Source organism: Callospermophilus lateralis, chromosome X, assembly GCF_048772815.1.
Source record: "Callospermophilus lateralis isolate mCalLat2 chromosome X, mCalLat2.hap1, whole genome shotgun sequence".
NCBI classification, from domain to species: Eukaryota; Metazoa; Chordata; class Mammalia; order Rodentia; family Sciuridae; genus Callospermophilus; species Callospermophilus lateralis.
This window is the reverse complement of record NC_135325.1, coordinates 39,023,481-39,046,833: the sequence shown is the minus strand read 5'-3', so window position 1 is coordinate 39,046,833 and position 23,353 is coordinate 39,023,481. Positions and strand designations below refer to the sequence as shown.

Genomic DNA, 23,353 nt, shown 5'->3' with positions numbered 1-23,353 from the left:
TAAAAGTAAGGTAGGAATATAAGGAAATTACTTCATTTTTAAACTATTTGTGAAACAAAACCAAAACTCAATAAATAGTCTAAGCTATGAGATGATAGAGCTGTTTTTTATGAAAATCCAGTGTAAGGCAGTAATGATTGTTATCACACTTTGAAAAAAATGTTGTGGCTGTTTTAGCAAAATCAATAAGATAAGAAAATAGAACAGTACAAATATGGGAAAGAGATAACTTTATCTCTTCCTGCTGATTGTAGAATGTATTCCTGGAAAATGTGAGTCTCTGCTGCAAGGTGGCAAAGTGGAGGTCTAAATCTTCCTTTATGTACTGTCTTGTCCAGAGCAATAATTGCCTCAAGACAGCAGTACAAGAGTCAAATCAGAGTCCTGCACCCATGTGATACCAGAAGCAGATAAAGATATTACATTATAAGAAAACTATAGACTAATATTCCTCACAAATATAGATGAAAATATTCAATGTAACATTGAACATTGATTATTGAATATTGAATAATCATATTGAATCCAGCAATATGTAAAAAAGGACATGATGATTACATATGGTTTTCCCAGGAATTCAAGTATTCTTTAACATTTGAAAGTCAATTCAATTTGTATATTAACAGACTGAAAAAAAGAAAAACACATGATCATTTCAATAGATGCAGAAAAAAAAACATTTGATGAAATTCAGTATTCATTTATGATAGAACCTCTCAGCAAAATTGCAATAAAGGGAAACCTCCTTAACCTGATAAAGCACATCTACAAAACGCTGTAGTAATTAAGACATTTATGGTATTGGCAAAGAGATAGACACCTAGGTCAGTGCAACATCACAGTGTTCAGAAATAGACCTAAACAAATGTGATTGACGATTTGAAAAAAAATGTGCTGTGGCAATTCAATATAGAAAGGATGGTCTTTTCAACAAAAGGTGGTAGAACAATTGGACATGCATATTCCAAAAAATGAACCTTAATCTAAATTTCATATATTTTTTTTGGTACTGAGGATTGAACCCAGGGTACTGAGCTATATCCTCAGCCCTTTTTTATAGTTTGAAACAGGGTCTCATTGAGTTGCTAAATGCCTCACTAAATTGCTGAGGCTGGCTTTGAACTCATGATCCTTCTGCCTCAGCCTCCTGAGCTGCTGGGATTACAAGCATGCACCACTGTGCTGGCTAAATCTCATATCTTATACAAAAATTTACTCAAAATGAATCATAGGCCTAAAAGTAAACCATAAAACTGTAAAACTTCAAGAAGAAAACATGAGAAAACCTTTGTGACCTTTGGTTAGTCAAAGTTCTTGAATATATTAACAAAACTATGATCCACAAAAGAAAAAAAAATAGCAACTTGACTTCATCAAAATTAATATTTTTTAACTCTGTGAAAGATACTATTTATAGAATGAAAAAACAATCCACAGTTAGCAGAGGATATTTTGAACCCAATATTTTGAAATTGAATGACAAAAGCCTTGTATGTGGCATAAAGAACTCTCAATACTCAACAACAAAATCAGACAACCCAATTAACAAATGAATTAAAGATATGAATAGACATTTCACCAAAGAAGATATTTGTATGACCCAATATCATTCATCATTAATGAAAATTGAAACCATAATCAAATACTTCCAATACACCTGTTGCTAAACACCAGTCCTTGTACCACCTGCTGATGAGGATGGTGCATGCAGATGAACTTTCACATATTGACCTTATGTATTGCTGGTGGGAATACAAATGGCAGAAACACTTTGGCACATTGTTATTTCTTGTAAAGTTAAATGTACTTACCAGGTCTGTGCATATATCTTAATAGTAGAGTGCTCAATAGAATGTGTGAGTTCCTGCGTTCAATCTTCAGTATTGCAAAATAAGTTAAAAACCAGATAAACAAACAGAAAAACAAAAAGCAAAAAAATACTGACTATGCAACCCATCAATCTCACTTGAGGTATTTATCCAACCAAACCTGTATTCACATGAAAACCTCTATGGGTTTATTTAAAGTAGCTTTATTTGTAATTGTCCTAAACTGGAAACCACCCAAATGCCCTTCATCTGGGGAATGGAGAAACAGACTGTGGTACATTCACAGATGTTTCCAACATTCAACAATTAAAAGCAATATCTACTGGTACTTACAACAGTATGCATCAATTAAAATACATTATAAAAATGAAAGAAGTCAGATCAAAGAGTATATATATACTGTCTTTTTATATTTATAAGATTTCTTTTTTTTTAATATTTTTTTTATTGGTTGTTCAAAACATTACAAAGCTCATGGCATATCATCTTCCATACATTTGATTCAAATGGGTTATCAGCTCCCATTTTTACCCCAAATACAAGTTGCAGAATCACATCGGTTACACATCCACATTTTTACATAATACCATATTAATGACTGTTGTATTCTGCTACCTTTCCTATCCCCTACTATCCCCCTTCCCCTTCCCTCTCCTCTTCCCTCTCTACCCCATCTGCTGTGGTTTAATTCTCTCCATTTATAAGATTTCTGGAAGGAGCTGGGGTTGTGGCTCAGCAGTAGAGCTCTTGCCTGCATGTGTGAGGCCCTGGGTTCGATCCTTAGCACCACATAAAAATAAATAAATAAAGGTATTGTTTCCAACTACAACTAAAAAATAAATATTAAATATTAAATAAATTATTAAATATTAAATACTAAAAAATATTTCTGGAAAAGGCAGAAAGGGGGATAACAAATAGGTAAGTGATTTCCAGAGTATGAGTAAAGAGATAGCTTAACTGTAAATGGACAACACAGGGGAATTTTTTAAGGGTGATGGAACTGCTTTGTATTTTGATTGTGACAGTGTACATGATCATGCATTTGCTTAAACTCATGGAACTGTCTATCAAAAAACTCAGTTTTACTGAAGGTAAATTTTAAAATCATTAAATATGTGACTCAGGAAGAAAAGCCAAGAGAGTTAACACCCCCCTCCCCCCCCCCAAAAAAAAGAAGTCTTATTGAAGTTCTAATCAAATGGGAAAATGTATACTATGTTCTTCAATAGCATTTATTTTTACTTTAATTTTTGAGACAGGGTCTCATTGTGTTGTCCAGGCTGACCTCTAATGTGTTGTTTTGTGTGTGTGTGTGTGTGGGGTGTGGTGCTGGGGATTGAACCCAGAGGGCCTTGTGCATGTGAGGCAAGCACTCCACCTACTGAGGTATATCTCCACCCCAGTGGTTTTTTTTTTTTTTTTTTTGTGTGTGTGTGTATTGTGGATTGAACCCAGGAGGGCTTAACCACTGAGCCACATCCCCAGCCCTTTTTATTTTTTATTTTGAGATAGGGTCTCACTGAGTTGCTTAGGGCCTTGCTAAATTGCTGAGGCTGGCTTTGAAATTGTAATCTTCCAGCCTCAGCCTCCCAGTTAGAATTACAGGTTTGTGCCACTGCACGTGGCCAGCATTGCTTTTCTGGCTCAGGATTGCTTTGGCTATTCTGGGTCTTTGTTCTTCTGTATGAATTTTAGGATTGTTTTTTCTAGTTCTGTGAAAAGTATCATTGGCATTTTGGTGGAAATCGTATTGAATAACTTTGATAATATGGTCATTTTCACAATACTAATTCTGCCTGTCCATGAACATTGGAGATCTTTCATCTTCTGGTCTCTTCTTTGATTTCTTTCTTTAGTGGTCTATAATTTTCATTAGTGATGTCTTTTAACTCCTTGGTTAGGTTTATTGCTATGTTTTTTCCCTTTTGGTTCTGAGTTTTGAGCCCAGGAGTGCTTTGCCACTGAAGCTACATCCCCAGCCCCCACCCATTTTAATTGAGACAGATCTTGCTGAGTTTCCAAGGTCAGCCTGGAACTTGTGATCCTCCTCCTTAGCCTCCCAGGTTGCTAGGATTACAGGTATGCATCACTACACCTGGCTCCTAGATATCTTTTTCTGAAACTATTGTGAATGGAATTGTTTTCCTGCTTTCTTTTTCAGTGGATTCATTATTGGAGTGTAGAAAAGCTATTGATTTATTTTTTGTGTGGTCTAGGGATTGACAAGCACTCTACCAACTTAACCCCTAGTCCCTAGCTATTGATTTTTGTATGTTGATTTTGTATTCTGCTTCTTTTCTTAATTTTTCAAAATCGGCTCTAAAAGTCTTTGGTAGAACCAGTAGGATATTCTAAATATAGGAACGTTTATCATCTGCAAATAGGGATAATTTGATTTCTTCCTTTCCTATTTCTATCTCTTTTTATTTCTTTCTCGTATCTGATTGCTCAGGTTAAGATTTCAACTACTATTTGAATAGGAGTGGTAAGAGTGGATGTCCTCATCATGCTTCTGAGTTTGGAGGAAATGCTTTCAGTTTTTTCACTTTCAGTATGATATTGGCTTTGGATTTGTCATAAATATCCTTTATGATATTGATGTGAGTTCCTTCTATCCCTAGTTTTTCCAGGGTTTTTATCATGAAATGATACTGCGTTGTCCTTGGTTCTATTTATGTGGTGTATAACATTTATTAACTTGCATATATTGAACCAGCCTTGCATCCCTGGGATGAAACCAATCATGGTGTCTGATGATCATGCATCATTGAATTCAGTTTGCTAATAATTTTCAGTCTATGTTCAATGATACTGGTCTGTAGTTTTCTTTAAGTGTGCTTTTTCAGTTTTGGTATCAGGGTGATATAGGCTTTGTTTGGGGTTTGGAAGCATTCCTTCCCTTTCACTTTCATGGAGTAACTTGATGAGTATTGGTATTTGTTCTACTTTAAAGAAATGGTAAAATTCAGCTGTAAATCCATCTGGTTTTGTGTTTTTCTACATCAGAAGACTTTATTACAGTTTCAGTTTTCATAGTTATTGATCTGTTTAGGTTTTCTATATCCTCTTGGTTTAATTTTGATAGATTACAGGTGTATAGAAATTTGTCCATTTTTTCCTAAATTTTCCAATTTATTGAAATATAAATTTTCAAGATAGTCCCTAATAATTCTGTGGATTACTGTTGTGTCTGTGTGATATCTCCATTTTGTCTCTAATTTTATTAATTTGGGACTTTTCTATCCTTCTTTGTGTTAGTTTGGCTAGGGTTTTATTAATCTTGTTTTTTCAGAGAACCAATTCTTTGTTTCATTGATCCTTTGTATTGTTGTTAATTTCTAGTTCTGTTAATTTTAGTTCTAATCTTTATTATTTCTTTTTTTCTTCTAGTTTAAGATTCATTTGGTCCTGTTTCCCAGGACCTTAAGATGCAGCATTAGATTGTTTGTTTGAAATATTTTATTTTTCTTTGCAGTGTTGACCTTGAACCTAGGGACACTCTACCACTGATCTATAGCCCCAGCCCTTTTTATTTTTTATTTGTTCTAATTTGTTATACATGACAGTAGAATGATTTTGACACATTGTACAAAAATGGAGCACAAAGTCTTCATTCCTCTGACTGTACTTGTTTTTTTATCTTGTTCTTAACTAAGTTGCTAAGGCTGGTTTGGAACTTGGAATCTTCCTGCTCAGCCTTTTGAATTGCAGGCGTTACAAATGTGTATCACCAAGCCTGGCTGGATTTTTAAATGTAGGCACTCAAGTGTAAAACTTCCTTCTTAGAACTGCTTTCACTGTTATGTTAGAGCTTCTGATATGTTATGTTTCCATCTTCATTTGATTCTAAGAATGTTTAAAATTCTTAATTACAAAACCTCTTTAATGGAGAGGTTTTCCAGTTTATGTTTATGGACTTGCCATTTCCTAGACTGTCTTGAATTTTATTAAAGTATATTTCTATCAAGGTATGGATTTTTATCTTAAAATTTTTGTTTGAATCCTTCTCACATTTCCATCACTGCTCTGGATTTATTTATATATTTCCTTTGTCATTTTGTGGATTTTAGGAAGGGAGGGAAAATAATTTAATATGTTGTCTACCATCTTGAAATGGAAATTATACATTATACCTAAATGTTAAATAGATACACTTGAATTTATTTCTCTAAAAACATCAAAACTTAAAAATTGTTCTATCACTCCCTTCTCTACTGCTCCCCTTTGAAAAAGACAAAAATTGTTTTTATTATTTTTTCTCTATTAATTAGCTTTTAATGAAGTAATCTGGAATTTTAATTCCAGGTTGTTCCTCTTGCATTGTGTTACTTCAATTTTAATTAATGCTGAGAACACTTATTCAGTTTTACCAATTACTTTAGTCATTATTACTTAGGCTTAACTCTAAACTCTAAATTTTGGAAATTTCTGACTTTATTGTAAGCCAGCTTATCTGTTTTTCCCCTGAGATGAGGTTTCACCTTGTTGCCCAGACTGGTCTCAAACTCGTGGACTCATGTGATCCTTCTGCCTCAGAGGACTATAGACATGAACCACCACACTTGGCTGGCTGCAGTTTTTTCCCTTCCCCTTGTACTGGAGGATTAAATTCATGGGTACTCTACCACTGAGCTAAATCACTAGCCCTTTTTATTTTTTTATTTTGTGTCAGAATCTCACTGAGTTACTTAGACTGGCCTCAAACTTGGAATCCTCCTACCTCAGCCTCCCAAGTTGCTAGCATTATAGGCATGTGCCACCGCTCTGGCCCTGACCATGCTTTTATTGAAGCATGTTTAAATAATATTTTCAGAAATGGTGTAAGGGATGGTTTATTTCAGTGTTCCTGCTGTCTAGAAATGTAGGGGTTTTTTCCCTTTTAAATTTGATTGATAACTTGTCTGAGTTTAGAAATTTAGGATCACAGTCCTTCCTCAGAATTCTATAAAGGTTTTTCCTTTAATTTATATCATTTAATGAAATAGATTAGAGGTTGAGTGCCTATTTGAAGTTTTTTCATTGGTTGGTAACCTGATACTTTGGAAACCTAGAATATTTTGTTAATTCAGAAATTAAGCCAGAGTAAATGTTTAGGTGTCTGACATTTTGATTATTCTCACCCTAACATTATAGAGCTTTTAGATATGAAAACTCAGGGATTTCTTGGGGGTGGGATTCTTGTATTCTTTTGTTATTACATTTTTGCATTCAGTTTCAGATACTGCTTTTCAAGATACTGATTGTGTGTGTGTGTGTGTGTGTTTGCTGGGAATCAAGCCCAGGGTCTTAATACATGCTAGTTAAGCACTTTATCTCTGAGCTACATCCCCAGTCCATAAGGTATTGATGTATTTTGTAGGCGGGTTTATAATGTAGTTACAAAACGTAATAACTGCTGCATTGCCTGTGGAAAGAGTCAAAGTAACTATTCAGAAAGAACTGACTGGTGAAAATACATTCATACACATGTACGAACAATAAAGCACTCAATTTGAGTGGTGTTAGAAATATGCATAAAGCGAGGCATGGTGGCTCATGCCTGTAATCCCAGTGGCTTGGGAGCCTGAGACAGGAGGGTCAAAAGTTCACAGCCAGCCTCAGCACCTTGGCAAGGCCCTGAGCAACTTGGCAAGACCCTGTCTCAAATCAAAATACAAAAAGTATTTAGGGATGTGTAGTTCAGTGGTTAACTGCTCCTGGGTTCAAACCCTGGTATCCCCCCCAATTTTTTTCTATGGCTTTAATTTGGAACTTCTTGTTCTATTTCAGGACCGGAAGTTAACCAAAGCTGAGCAGCAGCGGTTTAAGGAAGAAGCAGAGATGCTAAAAGGTCTCCAGCACCCCAATATAGTTCGATTTTATGATTCCTGGGAATCTATATTAAAAGGAAAGAAATGTATTGTATTAGTAACTGAACTAATGACATCAGGAACCTTAAAGACGTAAGTTGACATTGATAGTGACAATGGAGTTTTATTTGAAAATAATTTCAGGGGTTATAACAGTTATTTTTATACTATTGTTAAAATTTTTCTTAAATGTGTTTTCTGGTAAGTAGAAAAATCAGGATGTTAATGAAGTATGTTAGAAAGTATGCATTACTGGTAAATTAATATTTGTGGGATATCATAGAAGTTTAGCATTGGAAATTGTTATAGAAAAAATATAATTCCATTTTGTAAAGGAATATAAATGATTGACAGCTTAGCCATATTCACAAGTTTAGTGAATAATACTATGTAATTGTAGTCTTAACTTTCTATTAATAATTTTTGTTTTGTAGTATAATCAGTTATACATAATTAAATGTAAGGTTTACTTTTAGTTTACTTTCTTAACATTTTTGTACTAAAATTTTATGTAATCAAACCTGCTGGTGAGTCTATATTTAATAGTTATTAGGAAGAAGAGATGGACAATCCTTTTAAAATTGTGCTTCCATTCCAAAAAGGCCACTCTGGCATGCTTCTTATTTTGAAGTAAAAATGCTACACTTGGTAGGATATCTTTTTTTGGGAGAGTCAAACCATTTTATTGAGGGGCAGGGAGGGGTTGAGCATTGCAGTCACTTGAAAGTCAGTTTTCTTACATAAGAATGAGTTCTTACATTAAATTTTTTTTATAATATTGGACAACACAAAACAACACAGGGTTGGCAATCATAATGCATAAATGATCGTCTTGCTTATGTAATGTCCCCTAATAGTGTTTTTACAATAAGCTGTGTCTATTTCTTTACATGTGGTCTTCTATTTCTTCATATAGGTACTTAAAACGATTTAAAGTCATGAAACCAAAGGTCTTAAGAAGCTGGTGCAGACAAATTTTAAAAGGGTTGCAGTTCTTGCACACTAGGACTCCTCCTATTATTCACCGCGATCTGAAGTGTGACAACATTTTTATCACGGGACCCACTGGGTCTGTGAAGATTGGTGATCTGGGACTGGCCACCTTAATGCGTACATCATTTGCTAAGAGTGTCATTGGTGAGTAACATTTTTACAGTTTACTAGTCGGGATAGGGAGCTTTCTCAATTGTATAGTTCTATTCCAGGAATGAGTTAACTATGGGCCGGCCATAGGCCAAATTTGGCCCAGTGCCTGTTTTTGTAAATCAAATTTTATTGGAACACAGCCATACCTGCTAATATATGGACTCTCTATGGGTGCTTTTGCACTGCAGAGTTGAATAATTATGTGACAGAGACCATGTAAACTGCAAAGTCCAATATATTTACTATCTGGTCCTTCACAGAAAAATGTACTAACTCTGGCCTACACTGTAAATGTGCTTTGAAATATCTATTATATATATATATATATATATATATATATATATATATATATATATTAACTTATTTCAGAAATGTCTGTGTATTTCTTTTGTAGCATATATTTAGGATTATTGAAAGTTTCTGAGGACTTATGAAAGTTTATTAAGTGAATCCAGAAAATTTTGAACTAAAAAGAATAGAAATAAAAACAAATTTTATTAACCATAACCTAATCTTAAGCATTATAAATTTTAATTTATCAGTATGGAAAGTTAAGGAAATTCTGTAGGTGCTTTGTTTATATAATACAAATTTTATACTTTTAGATTTGCTTTTTGAGAGCAGAAATTAACATGGATAATCTTTAAGGAAATGGGTACCTTGGTGGATACAGTTTCTCTTTAATCAAAATATGGCTATGGTGTTATTTTGTAGGAACACCTGAGTTTATGGCTCCAGAAATGTATGAAGAGCACTATGATGAATCCGTAGATGTCTATGCTTTTGGAATGTGTATGCTGGAAATGGCTACTTCTGAGTACCCTTATTCTGAGTGCCAGAATGCAGCTCAAATATACCGTAAAGTTACCAGTGTAGGTATAACTTTATTCTTTTTACTTTACAAATTCCCATATTTCATGTTCAAGTTGGTAAAATTGACTTAGTCAAGCCTAATTTGGGGACTGCAGTTGTTGCTCAGTGGTCAAGCACTTGCCTAGCATGCATGAGTCCTGGTTGTAATCTCAAGCTGTGTGTGTGGGAAACATCTAATTTTGGTTTAGTTTTGTATAACAGTGTTACATTAACAATTGTGCTGTGTTTTGGTTTAGATGTGATGTCCCCCAAAAGCTCATGTGTGAGACAATGCAAGAAGGTTTGGAGGAGAAATGATTGGGTTATATCCTTAACCTAATCAGTGAATTAATCCCTGGAGGCAGGTAGGGTGTGACTGGAGGAAGTGGTTCATTGAGGGTGTGGCTATGGGGTAGATATTTTGTATCAGGAGAGTGGACTCTGCTTTCTGATGGACCTGTGAGCCACTTCCCTCTGCCACACTCTTTTTTTTTTTTTTTTAAATGTTTTTTAGTTGTAGATGGACACAATACCTTCATATTATTGTTTTTTTTTTTTTTTTTATGTAATGCTGAAGATCAAACCCAGTGCCTCATGCGTGCAAGCACTCTACCACTGAGCCACAACCCCAGCCCCAAGTATTTTTTTTTTTCTTTTTGTGGTGCCGGGGATTGAACCCAGTGCCTTGTGCATGTGAAGCAAACACTCTACCAACTGAGCTTTATCTCCCCCCACCCTCTGCCATACTCTTCCGACATGAAGTTTTGCTTCAACTCAAGCCCTGAGGAATGGAGCTTGCCTTCTGTGAACTGAGATCTCTGAAACCTTGAGCCCTTAAATAAACTTTTCCTCCTCTACAATTGTGCTGGTCAGGTCCTTTAGCCACAGCAGCAAAAAATCTGACTAAAACAGACTTGAGATATCATCTTTAGATTTATAATACATACCTGTACCCTATTGGGGTCATCTAAAATGCTCTATATTAGTGTCTTTGGGAAAATGTACAGGTATATCATCTGTATTCATTCATTTGTAATGAATTTTTAGATATTTATTAGATGGATCTTATTCTTCAAATCTGAATAATATTGACAAGAAGGATTTGAAGGTTTCTTATAGCTTTACAAGCCTGATTATGAAAGGCAGTTTAAATATAATTCAACAGATACAGTATTTGAGTCCTAGGTATATGTAATTTTTCTGTTAGAGATTGTAAGGAATGAAAAGATGAGGAAGAGGTGTTTTCTACCTTCAAATATCTTGTATTTCTAGTAGGGGAATAATATAAATTCACAAACAACTATAAAATAAGAGGAGGAGAATATAATTAAAATATAAGGAAATAGCAACAGGGGTTTTATGATTGTTTAGAGGAGGACTACTTCATATATAGTCGAGTGGCTCAAGATAGGCCATGGAAGAGATTATTAAGTGTGAAATAGCTAATACTAATAGATAATGCTTTTTTAAAATTTTAATTTGTTATATATGACAGCAAAATGCTTTACAACTCATATTACACATATAGAGCACAATTTTTTCATCTCTGGTTGTATACAAAGTAGAGTCACACCATTTATGTCTTCATACATGTACTTAGGATTAGATAATGGTTTTTAGCCCCTTAAAATTAATATTATTTTAATAGAAAAAAACATAATTGTGTACGTTTATGGAATACAATGTGATGTTTTGATATATGTATATGATATGTAATGATCAAAGCAAGCTTGTTAACATATACATCACATTTCTTGCTTATATTTTTTGTGATGAGACATTTGAAATTTACTGTAAGTTATTTTGAAATATGCATTGTATTATTATTGACTGTAGTCACTCTGCTGAACAAAAGATCTCAAAACTTATTCCTGTGGTATAATTGCAACTTGTACCCTTTGACTATCAACTCCCCATTATCTCCTTTCCAACCTTTGGTAACCACCATTCTATTCTTTATTTCCATGAATTTTATTCTTTTCAATTTCACATATAATATGATTATGTTATATTTGTCTTTCTTTGCCTGTCTTAGTTCATTTAGTATAATTCCTTTGGGTTCATCCATGGTATTACAAATGACAGAATTTCTCTTTTAAGGGTTAATAGTATTCCATTTGATGGGCATATTGAGCTGGTAAATGTTTAGCAGTTGATTCCATGAAAAACAAAAAAAGAAAAGCACTGATTTCTAGTATTTGCTATTTTTTGTGGTGTGAATACTTCCACCTTGACTGATTTCAAGTTATTGGTGTGGCCTCACTGAATGTAAACTTGGAAAGAGATGCATACTGGCATTCATTGTATGATATTTCCACTACACATATACAATAGCTATCAACAGTCTCAAATGCATAAGTAATGACAAAATGTGGTAAAATATGGAATGGTGTTTTCAATATTTATTACCTTGGCTTTTAATATAATTTATTTAATTGTAAATTTATTTAATTCAGTTTTTTAAATTGGCTGTGTTTAAATTGCTTGCAAATTTCCTGAAAATGTAATAGCTCTTTTGAGTTTATATGAGAGCTCCAGCACACCATACATGTGATATATAGACTTTGGATCTTGACTTGAACAAACCAACTATAAAAGAAACTTCACTTGAACAATTTTGAAAATTTAAAAGTGGACTGGGTTTTAAATAACATGAAGGAATGATTATTTGAGGAGGGATAATGACTTTTTTTATTTTTGGCAGTGCTGGGGATTGAACCCAGGGCCTTGTGCATGTGAGGCAAGAACTCTATCAACTGAGCTATATCTCCAGCCTTGGCATAATGATATCTTTTAAAAATGAATCTTATCTATTAGAGATATAATCTTAAAAAATTGTGGATCAAATTATATGATGCCTTAGATCTCCTTTAATGTACTCTAATATATGAAAGTTATGTAGGTAGATAGATGAAACAAAGTTTACAAAATAACGATTGTTTTTGAAGCTAATGATAGTTATGTGGAGCTTCAATATACTATTCTTTTTAGTATGTTTGAAATTTTCTTTAGGAGTACAGTAAAAGAGAATATCATTTTAGTTGTGGCTCACATTTTGGAAATCTCTAAGTAGAAAAATATTTTGTACTTGATTTGTAAACTATATTTTCACTTAGAAACAGAGAAAGGCAATAATTACTCAGGGCTGGGAAATGGATAATAGGCTAGTGGAAAGTTCAAAGAGGACTGTTTCTATAAATAGAATAACACAAGTTCATTTTTAATGACTTTGTTATTTTACCTTAAACTCACAGAATTACCATATCACAAATCATATTTTCATTTATCTTAAAATGTGTTGAATTTGGGTTCAAATTAACTCCTTATCTTACCAGATTTGTCAGTATATGATACTGGATTTTCTGATTCTGTGGTGTGTAGGGTAGTGTGACAGGCATAGAAGTAGATCCCCCCCTTTTTTTGGTACTGGGGATTGAACCCAGGGGCACTTAACCACTGAGCCACATCCCCAGCCCTTTTTTTAAATTATTTTTTATTTTGAGACAGCATCTCGCTGAGTTGCTTAGGGCCTTGCACGTAGTTGTTGAGGCTGGCTTTGAACTTGGGATCCTCCTGCCATAGCCTCCAAAGCCACTGGGGTTACAGGTGTGCACCACTATGCCCACCTAGAAGTAGATCTTGAATTGCCTCCATTCATGATAATTTTTATTTCTATTATATTATTCTGTTACTATTTGAATTTGGAATTTTGTATCAAATGATTGCAGTAATATATTAATTTGAAAAAAATCTAAAACTCAAATAAAAGGTAATATAAAGTATAAAATAAGCAGATTCAGGCAGCTAATACAGTTATAATAGGAATATTTAATACATTTTCTGGACCTATTGAACATTATGAATTATGAATTTTTGTGGAACCTGTTAATTACCATGTAGGAGTCTGTTGGTATTACAGTATTGCTTAAGTAGGAAAATATATATATTTCTCAAATTTTCATACATAGGGGATGTGGCTCAGGCGGTAGCGCGCTCGCTTGGCATGCGTGCGGCCCAGGTTCGATCCTCAGCACCATATACAAACAAAGATGTTGTGTCCGCTGGAAACTAAAAAATAAGTATTAAAATTAAAAAAGAAATTTTCATACATAGGCATATATATTTCATGCATATATATATATATATATATATATATATATATATATACATGTGTGTGTATATACATATACACACTGCTTGTTTATTGATTCTTACCATTGTAGAAGACTTTGAATTATTTTGAATTGGAGTATTTGAAATAAAAATACTTTATTTGAAATTTTCTAAAGTTTTTAAAATAATAGTTCTCTGATTCCAAAAAGTAGTTATTATAGGGGTTGGGATTGTGGCTCTGTGGTAGAGTACTTGCCTAGCATGTGTGGGCATTGTGTTTGATCCTCAGTACCACATAAAAAAATAAATAAATAAAATAAAGGGATTATGTCCATCTACAACTAAAAAAATTAAAAAAATAGTTATTATAATTTTTCTAATTGGTTTTATACTATATGTACATATTTGGATCCTTCTTTTCCCTATTTGATATTAAATCATGAGGATTTTCCATATCATTAATTATTTTGACCCCCTTTGTTTTCATTACTAGAAATTGAACCCAGGAGTATTCTACCATTGAGCTTTATTATCTGATCTCTTTTTAGTTTTTATTTTGAGATAGGATCTTAGTTGCCCAGGTTGGCCTTAAAATTTGAGATTCTCCTGCCTAATCCATCTGAGTTGCTAAAACTACAGTCATGTATCGGCTACTTTGAGAACCTTTTTAGTTTTTGTGTACTATCATATAATATAAAACATAATATATAAGTTTGTCTTTATTGTTGGTTATTTAGATTTACAATTTTCACAGTTATTTGTAGAATTATGGCAAAATTTTAGTTAAAAAGTTATTAAAATTTTGCCATATAAATATATTTATATATATTTATCTCATTTAAAACTGGAATGTGACTTAATGATAAAAATGATGTTAAAACGATCATGTTGATTGGATTTTCAATTGCTTAATTTGTGGAAAAAAAAAAAAAAACATGTTTGTTCTTCCAGGGCATTAAACCAGCCAGCTTTAATAAAGTCACTGATCCTGAAGTGAAAGAAATCATTGAAGGATGTATTCGTCAAAATAAATCTGAAAGGTGGGTGCAAGTCTAGTGAAATGACATAACTGATGGATGTATTTTTTTTCTAATCATACACTGGGTCATTTTTTTGTCCTTTTACTCATGCTAGGTATGACTTTTGAGTGGAAGCCAAACCATATGGTATAGAGTGAAGTGTATCAATGCATGTTGTTTGACATTTTAGACTTTGATATTATGTGCTGAATTTTCCTTGAGCTGACATTTGGGTTGTTTGTGTGTATATATTCTGACAAGCTTTCATCACCTTTAACCATCAGCTTAATAGGCAATAAGCCTACACAGGTTACCTTGCTTCTACCAGTTGAGAGTAGATAGATATATTTTATTTGATCCTATATCCCTGTGTCACAATAATGATAAAGTTGATATAGTTGCTTTTGTTTCAGAAGTAATATTGTAGATTTATTATTTGTATCCCAATGTGTGTTTATCTTATGAACAAGTCATTTTAGTCTTTTACTTCTCTTTAATTTGAGCCTTGGAAAATTACTGACTTAAATTAGTGGGTACATCTTTTAATTTTTACTACCTTACCAATGATATATACTTTAAACAAACAAATAATCTGCATCAGCGTTTCATTGACCCTCCACATTTTTATTAATTTTCTAACTTGATTTAGAATTGTATATCTGAGAATACAACAGACCTTACCTTAGCCATTAAGGTAAGGTCTGTTGAATTATGGCTTTATTATAGAACACTTAATAAAAGCCAGGTGTGGTGGGACAGGCCTATATAGTCGTAGCTACTCTGAGTGGCTGAGGTGGGAGAATAGCTTGAACTCACAAGTTCAAGAAGGCTATATCTTGAGCAACATAACGAGACCCTGTCACAAACAAAAATTTTAAATGGACTTGACAGGCCTGGTGGTTCATGCCTGTAATGCTAAGTAAGGCAGAGATAGGAGGATTGCAAGTTCAAGGCCAACTAGGGCAACTTAGCAAGACCCTGTCTCAAAATAAAAAAAGTTGGGGATGTTGCTCAGTGGTACAGTGCCACTGGGTTCAATCCCCTGTACCAAAGTAATAATAATAATAGTAAAAATTGTAGAGGGTTGAAAATCCTCCATTTATAGGACACCAACTTGTCCACATGAGTTCTTTTCTGTTTTAAGTGGTAGAGGAGGGGCTCTCTACATAGACATTAGGCAATATATTAGTTTCAGCACCCACTGGCCTGTAATACAGATTGATTAAATATTATATGTCTTTTAAACATTAGTTGAAGAAGAAACAATTGTCCCTCTTTGCAAAAGAATCTTTTGAGGTCTTATGTTTTATTTTCTTCTCAGTGATGGTTAATCCTTGATATTAATCTAGAGTTGATCCCATTATACATATACTATGGCCTAGAACCAGAGTTAAATACTTTAAGAAAACCACTGGACTTTGCTGAACCACATTACCTACACCACAATGTTCTTCTAAAGAGTGAAGCACACCATTGCTAATGAAGTCAATGACATAAATATTTGTGAAACAGTTTTAATTTCTAATTTACTTTAGAATTTATATTGCTGGGGGAGTTTTTAGTTTCATTTGCTGAGATTCTATTATTGGAGTCGTAGTAACTTAAGCTGATGGTTTAAGGAAAAATCAATCCACCCAACATGTACTTCTCTAATTCTTTCTATGTATACTTTTATATATGTTAAAGTTCATTATATAGTAGATGTGGTGGCACACTCCTGTAATCCCAACAACTGGGAGACTGAGGCAGGAGGATTAAAAGTTTGAGGCCAGACTGGGCAATTTAGCAAAAGCTTGTCTCAAAATACGATGAAATGGACTAGGAATGTAGTGCTATCACCTGGGTTCAATCCCCACTACAGAGAAAAAAAAAGCAAAGTTTGTTGTCTAGATGCTTTACTGGTAATACTAATCTTTTTATTTATTTTTTTCTGTGTTACTGGGAATTGAATAGAAGGGTACACTACTACTGAGCTATATCCACAGCCCTTTTTTTTCAGTTTTTGTTGATGCTGGCCTCAAATTTAAGTTCCTCTTGCCTCAGCCTTCCAAGTCAATGGAATTATAGGCCTGCACCACTATGCCTGGCATAATTAATCTTTAATTAAAGTTACTATATATGCATGTTATTTGGGATTTCTTTGTATCCTTTATAAGATTTGGTTTTATAACAAAGCAGATTAATGGTTTAATTACTAGAAAATTTAAATAAGGTTGTTGCTTTGGTATAAATAATTTTGACTTATTATTGGAAGAATTTATAATGAGATATGTATTTTGTTTATTAGGTTGTCTATCAGGAACCTACTAAACCATGCATTTTTTGCTGAGGATACAGGACTGAGGGTAGAGCTAGCAGAGGAAGATGATTGCTCAAATTCATCCCTGGCCTTAAGACTCTGGGTTGAAGACCCTAAAAAATTAAAAGGCAAACACAAAGACAATGAAGCTATTGAATTCAGTTTCAATTTAGAAACAGATACACCTGAGGAAGTAGCATATGAAATGGTAAGTTTTACCACTGTTTTCCCCTGCCACATATGGTATCAGGTTTGATTACTTTCTTGTATTCATTGCTTTCTTTTCTCTCACTTTCTCCTGGTTTTTGTTTGTTTGTTTTGTTTGCTTGTATATTTTCAGAATAGGGAATTGAACCCAGGGGCACTTTACTACTGAACTATATCCCCAGACCTTTTTATTTTTTATTTTGAGACAGTCTCATTAATCATGCAGGCTGGTCTCAAAGTTGTGATCCTCCTACTTCAGCCTCCTAAGTCACTGATACGACAGGCTTGTATTACCATGCCCAGCCTTTCATTGTCTCCTGTTTTCTTTATTTAAATTGTTGTGTTATTGTGAAATGTATCTCAATAGCAGAGTATACAGAATTTGTATGCACACTGTAAAGAACAATAAAACACTACATTTGTTAAGAAATAGAACATTGTCATTGCCTTTGAAGCCACCAGTGTGTTGCTCTCAGCTACATTCCCCTTTCTCAGCTCCTTAGGCAGTATCTATCCTGACTTTTCTGTTACTTATTTCTTTGCTTTTCATTATAGTTTACCTAAGTAATATATTGTTTTATTTTGTAAACCTAACAGCAAACACATACCTAGCTGGCTACACAGGGGCATTATTAGTATAATTAGATAAAAAACCCCAGGAGAGGATAAACTGAAGAGAGTCTCTGGATCAACATCTGGTTTCAGCTTCCCTAAGAGCATACAAGAGCTGCTTCTGGGGAAATCAGAGTATACGGTTAAGACTAAGTTCAGGGAAATAAACCCATGGATCAGCACAATCAGAATACTGGCAAAGACTGTTGTACAGACCAGAAATTAGTTTGCTAACCATATGGTTGGACAGGAAGTGGACCACTCTAATTTTTCCATTTCTAATTTCTCTGTGACCAACCCCCACCCTCAGTAGATCATAGCCTGTAACTAACTGCTAGGAGGTGTAATGCATGTCTACACCTGCTCCAAGCAGCTGCAAATACTGATAGGAGGGGCATGCATAAGTTTTAGCAGCATGTAGTCAAGACTGGCTGGATATTTTGACCTCAGGTTAAAAAGGATGGGACAGTGACAGTGGGGATCTTGGAGATGATAGCCCTTAACATTACTGAATTAAGGTTATGTTGTTCTAATCTGAAATGTTTTCCTTGGACATCTGGTGTACAACTGGCATCTGGATACTTACCTTTACTATCTTCCTAGACTTTTCTTTGCCTTACTCTTGTATTGGGTTTTATGTTTCCTAAATCCCATGTTTTTTTTTTTTTTTCTTACCTGGCCTGTCCTTTTGTTTTAGTGGAACACTTTTCTGCTAGCTTCTTTTCTTAAAGTTTTGGGGTATTTTTGCAGTACTGGGAACTGAACCAAGTGGCACTCTACCACTAAACCACATCCCCAGCCCTTTTTATTTTTCATTTTGAGACAAGAGTCTTGCTAAGTTGTTGGGTCTTGCCTCAAACTTGTGATTTTCCTAAGTTTCCTAAATTGCTGGAATTATAGACATGTGCCACTAAGCCTGACTTTCAAACATATTTTATATATCTTTGTATTGCTTTAATATTTACAATGAGCACATGATATTTTAGAATGAATAAAACAATGTAAAATGACTTAAATTTTAAAAAATCTATAAAACTAAAAATCAGTATTCCTTTGATTCTGCCGACATGCAGAGGTGTAAAAATTCAATATATCCTGTCTATACTGTAGTATAGTGTTTTAAGTTTTCTGCTAGCTTCTTAAGAAAGGGGTACATAGGAGATAAATTCTTCGAGACTTGGAAATACAAAAATTCCTTCTTCCATCTTTGTATTGAGTGATCATTTTTGCTGACCAAGGCATTTTTGGTTGACAGTTGTTTGCTTTTTTAAAATTTGAAGTCATTGCTACCTGCTCATCTAGCTTTTAGTATCATTGTTAAAAAGTCCAGAGTTGTTGTGATACTTGATTGTTTACATGTGATACATTTTTTCCCACTCTGGAAGATCTTTTTCTTCTCGGTGATCTAAAATTTCACAGTAATGTATCTTGATTTGAGTCTGTTTTCATCCACTGTTGCATACTCTGTGGATCCTTTCAATCTGTGAAAACATATCCTTTAGTTTCTGGAAAGTTTCTTGAAGTATTCTGTTGATTTCTTGTTTGTTTCTCCTTCTGGAACTGCCAGTTATTTGAATGTTGGGCTTCTTAGAACTGGTTTTCTAATATTCTTATCATTCTTATTTTCCATCTCTTTTTCTTTTTATTCTCCTCTGGTAGATGTTAGCAGCTCTGTTTTCTAACTCTTCTATTGAATTTTTCATGTTTACTAATGTGTTTTTAATTTTAAGAGTCTCTTTTCATTTTTTTTATCTGCTCCTTTTTAGGGTAAATATCTTGCACTTTGTTTTGTGAATGCACTATTGTCACACCTCTCTATAAAATTAGTGGGTTTTGACTCCTCTTTTGAATAAAGAATTTATTGTTACATTATAAATTACTACAAATTTAGTAGCTTAAAACACCACCTGTTTACTATCTCTCAGTTATATAGGTCAGAATTCCTGGTAAGCCTTGCTGGATTCCCTGCATAGGATCTCACAAGCCTCAAATCAAGGTGTTGTCTAGCCTGCTCTTATCTGGGAGTTCTGTTGTGAGATTCTTGTTTCCTTGCTGGATGTTAACTGGAGACTGTTTTCAGTTTCTTGAAGCTGATTTTTAGTTCTTTCATGTGCCCAATCAAGTCTTCAAAAAACAGGGTTGGCTTGGTAAATCTTTCTAGTGTCATCTGCTTGTAAAATATCACTCAGATAATCTCCCTAGTTTAAGGTCATCTGTGCTATATACAGATACAATAATGATGGGAGTGATATCTCATCATGTTCACAGGTTTGGCCATCAGGTGAGGGGGCGTCCTTTAGGGGCCATAATTTTACCTGCTACAGGAACTAATAAACTATCTGGATGGTATTATTGCTTGCATAATAAGACTTGTTAACTTTGACTACTATAGAGTACTTGAGTGGGCCATTATTATGGGAATCTCAGATTGTTATTTATAAATCTTTCATTTTCCTTTGGTAAGATTCTCTAGAGAAGCATTTTCAGTCTCCTTCCTGGAGAATAAGGGTATTAACACCAGTATTTTGGTAACCAAAAAGGAAAAGGTCTGAGCATTTCTGCATTTGATATCCAGCTGTATATGGTCACTTAATAGTTTTGTTTTTAGCATGGTAGCCATAATATCAACTGTATTTGATGTTCTGAAAACCAGAGATACTTTCTTTTGCCCTCTTCAGAGAACAAAACCCTAGATTAATGGGTAGGGAGAAGCATTTTTTTTTTTTTTTTTACAAAGGTGTGGAAGGAAGGGTGAGATGCTGGGACCTAAATAATTGCTTCACAAAACCTTATAACTGAGTCTTCCTTATTTTCACTTTACCTTCAGTTATGGAAGTACCTAGTATCATCAGTTCCTGTGGTTTATGATTATTCTTCAGTATAAATGGTTCTTAGTTTTCTGTAGTTCACCTTTCCCAGGTTTTTTTTTTTTTTTTTTTTTTTGCGTGTGTGTGTGTGTGTGTGTGTGTTGTGCTGGAGATTGAACTCAGGGCCTTGTGCATGCAAGACAAGCACTCTACCAATTGAGCTATATCCCCAGCCTCACTAGGTTTGTTTTTATTGTCTGTCTGTTTTCTATATTCCAAAGTATTCAAAAGGTTGTTACCATTGCTGTTCTCTTATTTACCCTGTTCTTGTGTGTTTTTAACTTAAAAATCCATTTATTATGGGGTAGTTTTTCTTTTTAGAATTTTGGGAGGGAGCACAATTGGGTACGTGTGTTTCACCTAACTTTTGTGTTGTTTTTTTTTTTTTGTACTGGGGATTTGACCAGGGGGTCCTTTACCAGTTAGCTACCTCCCCACCCCCTTTTATTTTTTTTATTTTGAGACGGGATCTTGGTAAGTTGCTTAGGGCTTTGCTAGGTTGCTAAAGCTGGCTTTGAACTTGTTGTCTTGCCTCAGCCTTCCAAGTCACTGGGATTATAGGCATGCACCACCATGCCCGGCTGTTTCAACTAACATTTTATTCATCTTTCAACTTCTGTGACATATTTCAAGAGTCTGCAGACTCCCAAGACTTGCTTTAAAAAGCAGACTATAGCATTGAGAATGATGTGCCATGGTACCTTCTCAAATCATTTTCTCTGCTGCTCACCTTTGTTGCTCTGAGACAATAAGGCAGAACTGTTTCCTCTTCTCTGATACTTCTAATGCCTAGTAAGATGTAATATTTTGTGGTAAATATACTTCTTTTGCCTAGAATGTTGATCTGCACTCCAGACTTCATTTGTACTTTCTTCAATAGCCTGTTCATTCCTTTGTTTGCCTTTTAGCCAGGTCCAAATTTACCTTCCACTGTAACCTTTTCACTATTTCCTCGGGCTCTTTTAGCAGCTCATTTCTACTTCATTTCATTTTAAGTTTGTATCTATTTCATACCTTCAAATTTTGTGTTCATATAGGACAAAAGATTGACTTAGTTACTTGTATCTATCTCTCTTGTCCCCAGTAGTGGGCATATTGTAGACATTTAATGCTGCTGAATGAAGAAACCCTTTTAATTTTTTACAATTCTTAATGGCAATCATAAATTATCAGTAACAAGGCTGCACGTACTGAAACATCAGAGTTTTTATTTTTATTTAAAGTCCAAACTATTTCAATAATGCTTGGTAATACTGTTGTTTTTTTGTATTTATAAAAATATTTTCTTATATTTTTGCATGTATGTATGTCTTTGATTAAGAAAGAATATAGAGATCAGGCATGGTGGTGCATGACTTTAATCCCAGTAACTTGGGAGGCTGAGTCAGGAGGATCGCAATTTGAGCCTACCTCCACAATTTAGCAATGCTCTATGCAACTTAGCAAGATCCCATTTTGAAATAAAAAGTAAAAAGCCTATGTGGCTTTAATATGGCTCAGTGTTTGAGTGCCCCTGGGTTCAATCCCCAGTACCAGGGGAAAAAAACGAAAGAAAGAAAGAAAGAAAGAATGAATATATAAGCAAATTGACTGTTGTTTAATAGAGTTTGGAGTTTTGGGTATAAATTAATGATGTTAGTTGGGCTGGGGTTTTATGTAGCTCAGTGGTAGAGCACTTGCCTTGCTTGTGTGAGGCACTGAGTTTGATCTTCAGCACCACATAAAAATAAATAAATAAAATAAAGATATTTTAAAAAACAATGGTGTTAAAAATAGCCAAAATCTTAAATGTTAAGGAAGTGCCTTGCTTACTATGTTTTGTTTGTAGGTCAAGTCTGGATTCTTCCATGAAAGTGATTCCAAAGCTGTGGCTAAATCCATTAGAGATCGGGTGACCCTGATAAAAAAGACAAGGGAGAAGAAGCCTGCTGGCTGTTTGGAAGAACGCAGGGATTCACAGTGTAAGTCTATGGGGAATGTACTTCCTCAGCAGCAAACTACAACTTTGCCTCCTACTTCTGCTCAGCATACTGGGGCTGAATGTGAAGAAACTGAAGTTGATCAACATGCTCGACAGCAGCTTCTACACAGAAAACCACAACAGCACTGCTCCTCCATTAGAGGTAAAGCAATTAAAATTTATAAAACAATACAAATGTCCAATCATATTTCCTTATTTTTTAAAATTTTAAATTTTAATTTTTTTTGAGAGAGAGAGAGAGAGAATTTTTAACATTTATTTTTTAGTTTTCGGTGGACACAACATCTTTATTGTTATGTGGTGCTGAGGATCGAACCCAGCGCCCCATGCATGCCAGGCGAGCATGCTACCGCTTGAGCCACATCCCCATTCCCAATATTTCCTTATTTTTAAATAGTACTTTTGTGTTTTTTAGGTGATTCCATTATCTGTTATTTATTTCATCAAGCCTTTTACAAAACCCCTGAAACAGGCCAGCTAGTTTCCTTATTTTAAAATTTAAGAAACTATTGTTAACTGACTTGTCCAAAGTGCTCGCTGCAGTAGAGTTAAAATCTAGCAACTAGTCTTATTCAG

General features: G+C 34.3%; 1 protein-coding gene across 4 annotated transcripts in view; it reads left to right on the top strand.

Moving 5' to 3' along the window:
• The window catches only part of Wnk3 (WNK lysine deficient protein kinase 3), a 140,021-nt gene that overhangs the window by 19,238 nt on the left and 97,430 nt on the right, over positions 1-23,353 (top strand). For all 4 annotated transcript variants that reach the window (XM_077107182.1, XM_077107180.1, XM_077107181.1 and 1 more), the window contains exons 2-7: positions 7,602-7,774; positions 8,598-8,818; positions 9,542-9,699; positions 14,744-14,832; positions 17,099-17,318; positions 22,625-22,919. In XM_077107182.1, the coding sequence (XP_076963297.1) occupies positions 7,602-7,774; positions 8,598-8,818; positions 9,542-9,699; positions 14,744-14,832; positions 17,099-17,318; positions 22,625-22,919 (1,156 nt within the window). The remainder of the gene's footprint in view (positions 1-7,601; positions 7,775-8,597; positions 8,819-9,541; positions 9,700-14,743; positions 14,833-17,098; positions 17,319-22,624; positions 22,920-23,353) is intronic.